The sequence below is a fragment of the Erinaceus europaeus genome, chromosome 3 (genome assembly GCF_950295315.1).
Source record: "Erinaceus europaeus chromosome 3, mEriEur2.1, whole genome shotgun sequence".
Taxonomy (NCBI): Eukaryota; Metazoa; Chordata; class Mammalia; order Eulipotyphla; family Erinaceidae; genus Erinaceus; species Erinaceus europaeus.
Window position 1 is genome coordinate 43,469,126 of NC_080164.1, and position 10,588 is coordinate 43,479,713.

The 10,588-nt window shown below is 49.3% G+C and overlaps 1 protein-coding gene across 1 annotated transcript in view; it reads left to right on the forward strand.

The window, feature by feature from the left end:
- The window catches only part of SFXN5 (sideroflexin 5), a 50,015-nt gene extending 46,528 nt beyond the window's left edge, over positions 1–3,487 (forward strand). The window contains exon 5 of the mRNA XM_060187098.1: positions 930–3,487. Within this exon, the coding sequence (XP_060043081.1) occupies positions 930–1,007 (78 nt within the window). The 3' untranslated portion in view covers positions 1,008–3,487. The remainder of the gene's footprint in view (positions 1–929) is intronic.
- The last annotated feature ends 7,101 nt before the right edge of the window (positions 3,488–10,588 follow it).

A 10,588-nucleotide genomic window follows, 5' to 3' on the forward strand; every position in this document is an offset into this window, starting at 1 on the left:
GCCTAGAGGGGGACAGTAATGCAGGGGTGTACTCTCCAGGTAGAGGTTAGGGGGTGGAGGGGGCCTGTCTTCCCCAGGGGAGGGACCTCTGCTATGGGGAGTAGTGGGAAGGCAGGTGTGGGTTTGATGATGGGATACCAAGGGGCTTCTTCTGATACCTTCTGCCTTTTTCCAGAAGTAGAAAGAAGGCTTGTCTGCTGGGATAAGTCGGGAGCTGAGGGAAGGGTGGCTGAGGAGGAAGATTTAGGGAGGTCACTGAGAAGAAGAGGAAATAGGTAGAATGTGGTCTGGACATGGGCACTACTGGTTGCTGGAAATGGTGAATTCTACATGGTCCTCATTGGGTGATCAGGCTCAAGCCCAGAGAATGTGAATCAGCCACATGGGCATTCTGACAGTTGGGGCTAGAAAGAGCTTGGATCTAGGGCATGGCTGAAGTGGTGGCCTCTAGGCCACTATGCCTGGGTTTGAGGGGCAGGGTATCAAGATTGAGTTGTTCAGAATCTAGGGTCTGAGATCTCTTTGAGCTAAAGGTAAATAGGGAGAGTGAGAAGAGTGCTAGAAGGAGAAAGGACTATGAGAGTCAAGGGGGCAAACTGGGGGGTTTGAATTTAAAGAGGCTCAGTGAGCAGCCCTCGGTGGTGACTAGATCAAGGGATGGGATAACTCTAGGACTGTGGGACTGTGCAGTCTCATGGACAATGTCCATGGCAGTGAGAGAGACACAGGCCAGAATGCAAGGCATCCACCCAGCCAGGAGCATGGTCAGAGCATGAGGCCCTGGGCAGGTGGCAGTGTTGTGAGTGCCCTGGAAAGAAGCAACATGTGGGTTCATTTGGCATTATGGGGGGAAGGGGTACCAGGAAGAAGGGGTAAGCTGGTAACCAGGGTAGTCCTGCTGCTCACATTTCCTCTCACTCTCTCCACAGATTGAAACATCCCAGTTAGAGCCTGAGATTGCCCGAGCCACAAGCAGCCGGACGGTGGTGTACAACAAGGGGCTGTGAGGGGGGCTGGGGGGGGGGGGGCTGCTGGCCCCAGGACGGAGCGGTGTCCTAGGCTGGAGAGTTGGGGAGGGGACAGAGTCTCCTGGGCTGTGCCTATAGGAGAGGAGTACACAGACCCCAACTGTTCTGGGCCGCCTGTTCTGGGAGGGGAGCACTGGGCCTGCAGTGGTAGGGACTAATCTGTTCACATGATAACATAAGGGAGAAGAATTCTGACACATTTCCTATAAAAAAAATAATCAAGTGCATTTCTGGGCCTTACCTGGGGTTGTCAAAACTCTACTCAGCACAATTACGTGTGAAGCTGAAAAAACTGTAGAGTGCCCACAGGGTAGAATTAGGATCCTTTTATATTTTGGTTTCTTTTTTTCTTTCTTTCATTTTTTTTTTTTTAAATCAGAAGCAAGTCTGAGCCTTGGTTGCAGCTGCCCAGATGTGACAGATGGGCAGGTGGTGGGAGTGAAGTAGGCTGGGGGCTGGCAGATTTGGTGGCTAGGCTGGGAGAGCTGAGATGTTCCAGTGACTAGATCTGATGGCTCCCTGTCTGGGGAGAGGATGGGAGGGAGCTGACTCAGGGAGTCAGCAAGGGGAGCCTCTGGAAGATTCCATGGACAGCTGGCATCTGGCCTTTATTCATGCCATACCTTCAGAACCAGTCCCACAGAGTGAAGTCCAGTGACACAATGGGGCTGGGTCACTCTTCATGGACCCTCTGAGCCATTTGAGGCCTCTGCAATGAGCCCAACTCCTGACAGAAAACCCTCAGAAGAAATGATACTGAGTGACAGCTGTGGGTGTACAGTCTTCTAACCCTTGAGGTTGCCTGCCCCCGCCCTCTGCCTCCTGAGCAGGAGAGTATTATGCCTGAGTGCACAGAAGCCAGATCTGCAGGCACCCAAGAGGCAGCAGGAATGGTGAACTGTAGCCCTGATGCCAGGAGACTGTAGCCTCGGACAAGCCAATGCCCTTCTTGGAGCCTCCACTTCTTTCTGGAACCAGAGGACTGGATCAAGGGGTTCCCAGTGACTCTTCTAGCTAGACCTTGCCTTTGCCTGTCCTGTTCAATGCTGCTCATCCCAGACACATCCTGAAAATGGACACTGGACTGAGAGAGAGGCGGGTCCTTTTGGAAATAGTCAGCAACTGACCTGAGAATCTGGATCATGTCTCTGTATTGTTCCCACATCCCGGGATCTCTTGACTTTTGCCAAACACTTGACAGCTGTGAAAAAGGAAGTGTTGTTATAGCTCAGTGTGGGGCCACACCCACATGCTATATCTCACCCTGCACCCCATCTGGGGAGAGAGCTGCCCAGAGGTGACACATACACCTCATATGCAAGAAGGGCTCATGTCTAAGAGTTGGATGGCTATACTGGAGTTCCTCCATGGGCTGACATCACGTACCTCCCCAAGAACCTCCCAGCCAGGTAACTGTGCCCCCTTCCACAGTTAGCTCTGCAGGATGCTACCTGAGGACACTGTGTCTCCTGCCTATGAGGAAGGGAGAAAGCAGAGATAAGCACAGAGGACAAGACAGCAGAGGGGAAGATGCTGAGTACTGGAGGGGCAGGTAGATGAACCAATCCCGCCACAATGTGAATGTGCCAATGATGGGGTGGGTCTATCCGGGTTCTCTTTTGAAAAGTGGAGGTCTGTATCCCACTCCACAACAGGTTCACCCTGCCTCACCTCTCATAGGGTCATGTTCTTGTGCACTTTACTGTGGGACCAAAATTTGCCTACCGCAGCCCTACTCTCACCCTCTCCAAAGGCCTCCCCCTCCATTATGACTACCCAAGTCCTGTGACATTCAGCATCTCATAAGCTAGCTACTTTGTCTTTAGTCATGCTTTCAAATGTGATTTTAGGTGAGTTTCAAAAGATATTTGTCTTTCTAGATGATGGGGACAGATTCAGTGGACCATTTTAGAGGAGGGGAAGTCTAGTGGGCAGGTTATATCATAGCTGAGATGGATGCATATCTGGACCCACCCTTAGGACATGGTTCACCCTGCTATTCCAGAATACAGGGCATAGCTGCAACTGGTTCTCTAGTGCTTGTGTACCTGTCTGACCATCCTCTGGTCACTTTGAACATTCCTTTCAGGCTTGGGGATGCCCTTTTCCCATTTCTAGAGACTGTTCTGAGAACACAAAGCCAAAAGCTCAAGATGGCTGCTGAACCAAGATGGTTGACAGACCCTTTAACCACTTCCTGATGGTGAGCAGGCCTGCTTCCTGTCCTGTGCATCTTGCCTGGGAGAAGGGTGGGGTCCTGAGAAGGAGAAGTGAGTAGACAGAAGCAATGTGGTTCTCTAGCCCTGGGCTAGTGAGAGTGAGGCATCAACACGTGTCTCAGCCACAAGTGGGAAACTTTGCTATATCTTCTTCACCTGCTCAGAACACGTCTCTGTCTCTGTGTTTTTTATCATACTAACACACTGTGGGCAATAAATGATGGATTTAAAGCACCAGAACCTGGCTTTGTGAATTGTGGTAAGAGTACAGAAAGCAGTGGGAACAAGCTAACAGCTGCCTGCAGATTTCATAGAAGGAAAGTGTAGACCCAGGACCCAAGAGCAGGTCAGATTTTCCAGGGAGGTCTGGAGGGAAGGAGAGAGGGAAGAACAGCAGAACGTGTAAAGGCAAAGAGCTGGGCAAAATGGGTAGAATGAAACTCTCCAAGTAAATGCCCCTTCACAGCTGTGGAGAGCTAATTAAGGACCCACTCAATAAGGAAATTTGGTTGGTTCTCATCCTGTTTATACCTCTGCTACTGGAAAGGGAAGAGTCATTCCTCAACATTCTGGAGACCTTGGGGGTGAGGTGGGTCAAGTGGAAAACTACCTTATATCTGCAGCACATCAACTCTGGAACTCCGCCCTTGATTGCTCCGTACGTATCCCTCTACAACCCAGACTCAGGACTTCTTTTCAGCCATGACTTATCTTCTTCCAGGCAGCCCTCCAGAGTTCCAAGGGAGTGAGTGGGTCCTGGTCTTTTCTCTGGGATTTCAGAGTATCTCCCACCAATACAGGCAGAAGTCATAGCCACCCATATCAGGGGAACCGTTGAGTGGAGAAAAGTCATCATGGTTGGCTCAGATAGACCCAGGTTCTTACCTCAGCCCAACCCCAGAGAGACTCTAACTTCCAGCTGGTCACCCCCTTTCTCACCCATTCACTTGATCAGATGGAGTGTCTTCCTTGAGTCTGAGGCTTCTCTAGCACTGCCTTGATGTCCTGAGCTGTAGTCAAGAACAGCGTCCCCACTGGACAGGTGCAGGTACTGAAGAGTCCAGGCAAGAAAGGCACCCACAATCCTCAGCTATCAGTCTCCTCAATCCTTCCAGCTATCAGAATTGCTGCTGCCCCTCTCACCTGAGAGCTGTCCCTCCAGAAGAGAGTGGGAGAAGGGAGGGGGCTGGGGGGAGGTGGGTCTGCTCTCACAGTGATACTACTAGGTCAGGGGGCTTCTGGTCCCTGGGGAATTTCTTTGCTAAGAGCCTTCATCATCAGGTGGGGCAGGCGGAAATCCTTGACTCTCAGGACAGACACAAATCCCTCCTGGGAGCTGTTTGTTGTTTTTAGCTGGTTTGGGGGCTCAGCTCCTGCCCTGCCCAGGGATCACTGACACTCCAGGAATGCAGTCTCCCCAGCCCTCCATCCCCCACTGGCCCCTAGGGCCTCCCTCCTCCAACTCAGGCCATGGTTAGAAAGAGCCAGAATGCTAGGCAGTGATGAGTGACCCTTTCCCAAGGCCCCAGAGAGTTCAGCCTCATTTTCAGAATGAAACTTCCCTCAGCGACCCAGAGCTACTGTTGGTCCTGCCATCTTACCCATCCATTCCTCTGCCACTGATTAGACCCCCCAAACAGAAAAGTCTCAGTCACTCCCTGTAAGACATGACCCCGACATGTCTGTGCTTCCTTGCAGTGCCAGGAGTCTCTCGCAAGCCAGTGGTCCTACTCCATAGTAGCTGCTGGCAGCTTTGTCCAAGGTCAGCCTGGCTTCTCAACAAAGACACTTGCTCTGCTAGAGTGAGAATTTGAGCCTCCTCCTACCCTCAGACCCTAGCCTCATGGAAGAGAAGACTGAATGAAAGCAAGAACCAAGAGGGCATAGAAAAGGTAGACAAGGATGGGGAAACAGCATGATGGTTATGCAAACAACTTTCAAGCCTGAGGCTTAGAGTTCCCAGGTTCAATCCCCAGCACCACTGTAAGCCAGACATGAGCAGTGCTCTGGTAAATTAAAAAAAAAAAAAAGAACAAGAACAAGAAAAGAAAAGATGAAATAGAAAGAAAAAAGAAAGGAAGGAAAAGACAAGGCCAGTGATGACACACCCAATTGAGCATGCATATTATAATGCACAAAGACCCAGATTCAAGCCCCCCACTCTGTACTTGCGAGTGGGGGGAGCTTCACAAGTGATGAAGTAGGTACTGCAAGTATTTCTCTCTCTCTCTCTCTCTCTCTCTCCTGCTCTATCTCCCTGTTCCCTTTTGATTTCAATCTGTATCCAATAAGTAAATATTTTTTATAAGAATTCAGTGTCTAGACACTGATTTATTTAAAGATGATTCACAATCTTCATCAGTGTCCTAAGCATTGTTTAAAAAGAAAAGAAGAAAGGAAGAGAGAAAGAAAGAGAGAGAGAGAAGGAGAGTAGAGAGTCCGGCGGTAGCGCAGTGGGTTAAGCACACATGGCGCAAAGCGCAACGACTGACCGGCTGAAGGATCTGGCTCCCCACCTGCAGGGGAGTCACTTTACAGGCGGTGAAGCAGGCCTGCAGGTGTCTGTCTTTCTCTTCCCATCTCAATCTTCCCTTCCTCTCTCCACTTCTCTCTATCCTAACAACGATGACATCAATAACAACAACAGTAATGACTATGATAACAATAAAAAAACAAGGGCAACAAAAGGGAAAATAAATAAATATAAAAAATTTTAAAAAGAAAGGAGAGGCAAAGTGGATAAATGGATAAACAGAGGCACCAGCTGCCTTCCCCTAACACCCCTATGCAAACCCAGTAAGGGAGTAAGGCAAGGAAAGGGGTTGAAAAGTACCCCCCTCCACTTGTAAGGGTGGCATCACTCCAGGAGTGAGTGCAGGGAGCTCAGTGTCATCAGAGAATAAGGGACAAGCCACTGGGGAGGTCCTGGGGCAGCTGCTACCCCTGGACAGTTGAGAGCCCTTGGTGTCTTTCACTAGGGGTGTGGATTCTTCTGGCAGCAGAATGTAAGGTACCATGGACAGAGACAAGACTTCAGGAAGACAAGATAGGAGGCCACCATGAAGGTCAAGGTGAGGGACATGGAGCAGGTGGTGAGAGGGGAATAAAGAGAAGTAAACCAATGCAGGACTTTCCTGATTTGGGTGACTAGGGGTGGGGGTGGGGGCAATGACTGAGAGGAGTCATCCTGAGAAGTTTCTGGCTTGGTCAATTAAAGACGTAGTTCTGGTGTTGCTCTGAACTAAGGAATAGAGAAGGAAGAAGGATGCATTCTGTTTCGCATGTTTTTAGAGGTCCCTGTGCAATAACCAAGTCAAGATGTCAGGAGACATTTGGTTGTGTTTGGCACCCAGGAGGGGAAAACTGGACATTGTACACTGTCATGCTGCCATTTATTGAGATCCTCCACAAAGAGTTGAGGAGCAGACAGGGGTAGATAGCATAATGGTTATGCAAAGAGACTCTCATGCCTGAGGCTCCAAAGTCCCAGGTTCAATTCCCTGCACCACCATAAGCCAGAGCTGAGCAGTGCTCTGGTAAAAAAATAAAAATAAAAGAGTTGAGGAGCTCCCATCTCTATGGTCTGCATGCTTCTAAGGAGGCTCGGCCTCAGGAGAGAGGTTCTGTGCTGAATTGTGTTCCCCCAATTTTATACATAGAAGTCTTAATACCTGGGAGTCGGGTGGTAGCACAACGGGTTAAGTGCACGTGGCGCAAAGCACAAGGACCAGCCTAAGGATCCTGGTTCAAGCCCCTGGCTCCCCACCTGCAGGGTCTGCAGATATCTATCTTTCTCTCCCCCTCTGTTTTCCCCTTTCCATTTCTCTCTGTCCTATCTAACAACGATGACATCAATAACAACAACAATGATAACTACAACAATAAAAAAACAAGAGCAACAAAAAGGGAAAATAAATAAATATATATATATTTTTAAATTTTAAAATCTTAATACCCAGTAAGTACCTCAGAATGTGACTGTACTTGGAGATAGGGTCTCTAAGGGGGCAGTTAAAATAAAATGAGATCATCAGCTGGTTCCTAGTCCAGTGAGACTGGTGTCCTCCTTCTAAGAAAGAGGTATTTGGACACAGACACCAGAGAGAGAGAATACCACATGAACATAAAGTCAGCCATCTGCAATCTAGGGAGAGAGGCCTCAGAAAAAAACCCTGCCCTCTGACCTCCATACTCCAAGACTGAAGAATAAAGTTCTATTGTTTAAAACACTAGTCTGTCGCACTTGTCATTTTTTGTTTGTTTGATTTTAAGATTTTATTTATTCATTAATGAGAAAGGAGGAGAGAGAGAGAGAAAGAACCAGACTCACTCTGGTACATGTGCTGCCAAGGATTGAACTCTGGACCTCCTGTTTGAGAATCTAGTACTTTATCTACTGTGCCATCTCCTGGACCACAGTCTATGGCACTTGTCATGGTAACCCTGGCAAATAAGAGGAAAACAAGGACAAGAGATGAGAGTGCTTCATGTCAAAGAGCTTCTCCACATACTTAGGAGGCCCTGAGTGCTGGGGGGAGATGAAGACCAAGGTATATCTCTTGGAAGGACCCAGATAGAATGGTATCTGTTGTGTGTGGTCAGGGAAAACACCAGATTTCTGTAGTTGACAGATTAGTGGATACTCTTGAGTCTGTCAGTGTAGACAATTCAATTATTTAAAGAAATGTGGTTATGGCGCTGAGAAGATAGCATAATAGTTACACAAAAGAGAATTTTATTCCTGAGGTTCCTGGTTCAACCCCCATTACCATCATAAGCCAGAGCCAAGCAGTGCTCTGGTAAGAAAAGAAAAGAAAAGAAAAGAAAAGAAAAGAAAAGGGAGTCGGGCAGTTAATGCAGCAAGTTAAGCACATGTGGCGCAAAGCACAAGGGCTGGCTGAAGGATGCTGGTTCGAGCCCCCAGCTCCCCACCTGCAGAGGAATCACTTCACAGGCGGTGAAGCAGGTCTGCAGGTGTCTATCTTTCTCTCCCCCTCTCTATCTTCCCCTCCTCTCTCCATTTCTCTCTGTCCTAACAATGACATCAATAACAACAATAGTAACTACAATAACAATAAAAAACAAAGGCAACAAAAGGGAAAATAAATATAAAAAATTAAAAAGGAAAAGAGGCTGTGAGTTGAGTAGAGAAACATGGCAATGACCGTGTGACAGGCGTTAGAAGGGAAACTCTTGGGCATGTGGAAACTAACAGATAAGAGTAGAAAGGACTGTAACAGCAGGAGAGAAGAAGAACCACTCAGGAATGAGGTACCCCAGGAAATGAAAGAGTCCTTCTAGCCAGAAGGGTCTCAGTGGTAAGAAGCAAGTGGAGGTGGGAATGGATGCAGATAGTGTGGGTTTGAGGGTGAGGGGCTAGCTTCTCCAGATCCGTTCTGTTCCTCCTTCTACTCTCCCAGTAGCCCCCATTAAGCATGCTAGCCTGGCGTCCTCAGGGACTCAGCCACAAAGGCAGCTGGGATTTAGACATAGCCGGTTCAAGCAGCCTTGTGATTTTGCCAAACAGGCATGACTAAGGAACAGTAGAACAAGGTGGTGTCAGAAAGAGAATAGAGGGGGCAGTAGGTCAAAGCATGAATGTAGGAGAAAATTAAGTGAATGAGCAGGAAGAAGGTAAGGTTTGCTAGAAAAAAGACACCTGACAGTGTGACTGAAGAGAAGACACAGGTCCAGGCTCTGATAAATCCCCAAAATGGGCGATGATAGGAGGTCGGGGTTGTAGTGTGGGTTTCCCACAGAAATTACCGCCCCCCCCCCAGGAAGACCATAAATTTGTTGCCACAGTCTTTGACATATGTGGGGGAGGGGTGTGTATCTGATAGGGACTTGCAGCTCCATACAGCACAAGTAAGTGCACAGCCATATACCCACGTGTGCCCACACAATCACACACACACACACACAGCCCTCCCAGACACCCTCACATGCACTCACCCTCACACACACCCCAGACAGCAGATGGGGTGCCCGGGTAATTGGTTAAACCTGTTCCCGATGTCTGGCTCCGCATTGGCAGCACTCGTCTGACAGGAAAGCTGGCTGGGTCTGCACCCATCAGCCTGCTGGCCTCCCCACCCCTCCCCCTGCATGGCTGCCCTGGAGCTGGGGTTCCAGGAAAAGGCTGTGAACTGGACCCTGGCTACCTCCTGGGCAGAAGAAGCCCAGCCCACTGCATGAGGAGAGCAATCATAGCACCTGTGAGGAGTCGTCAATGTAAGCCAAGTGCAGAGATGTTAAGAGCATGGGTTGTGCAACTGCAGAGGCCACAGAGGTTAATCCTGGAAACTTCTATAGACAAGAGGATGGACAAAGACTGCTCTCTGCAGGTGAGGTACCTGACTTAAGTCATGAGAGTCTCGAATACCACCTCCCCCTGTCATTCCTTCCACTTCAGTGATTTGTATGTGGGGTTCTGGCAGGTACTCAGCAAGACCCCAGCCCATCAGACTCTGCAGGGCCTGGGAGGCTAGACCAAGCCAGGCTCACTCAGGGAAGGCCTGGCCAAGAAGCTCCTGCCTACCACCCTGCATCCCTGCAGTGTCCTGTCTCCCCCCCCTACACACATACACACACCAGCACCCCAGAGGGGAGGAGGAGTTGAAAGAGGAGTCGGGGGAGGGGAGGGAGCATCATTCCTCAGCTTCTTCTCCCTTTCCCGGCTGCATCTGTGTCTCTTCGAGAGACTCTTTGGTTTGTTCCCTGGAGAGGGCCCAAAAACTCCCAAATTAGCAAACCTGGCAAGCCCACAGCTCAGAAAATAGTTCATCCTGATTCCATGTTTTTCAGGCTCACAGAAGCCTTTATTAATGAAGTCACAACACCAATATTTACCGTCTGTGGGGAGAGGCACAACATGGGGGATGGATAAGAGTGAAGCAGGGACTTCCACCCCACCCTGTACAGGCCTGGCTTCCGAAGCTTGGCAGGTTCCCTTGGGTCCTTTCCAGCCCTTTATCTAGATGATGGGGTATGCTCTGCTGTGATCTTTTTGCACCCCCTCCCCCACCAAGTGAAAGAATCTTGAAACAGTTCCCCCATCCCTCTACCCTACGGGAGCTACAAAGATGCCTCTTCCTTCCCACCCTCACTTCCCCCCACCCTAGGTGCTTATATGCTCCTTAGAGGTCATCGCACCTGTCTGGCAGTGAGAGAGTCTTACTGCCAGGTTTAACCTAGATTTATTCTGCTGAGGACTTTGATGATGCAAGGGACATGCTGTCCTAGTTGAGGGGACAGGGTGTCAGGGATGGGACAGACCCTTTGGTTTCTAGCATTGACTAGACACAGTAAGACACAGACAGTCCCAACAGGTGAACCTCT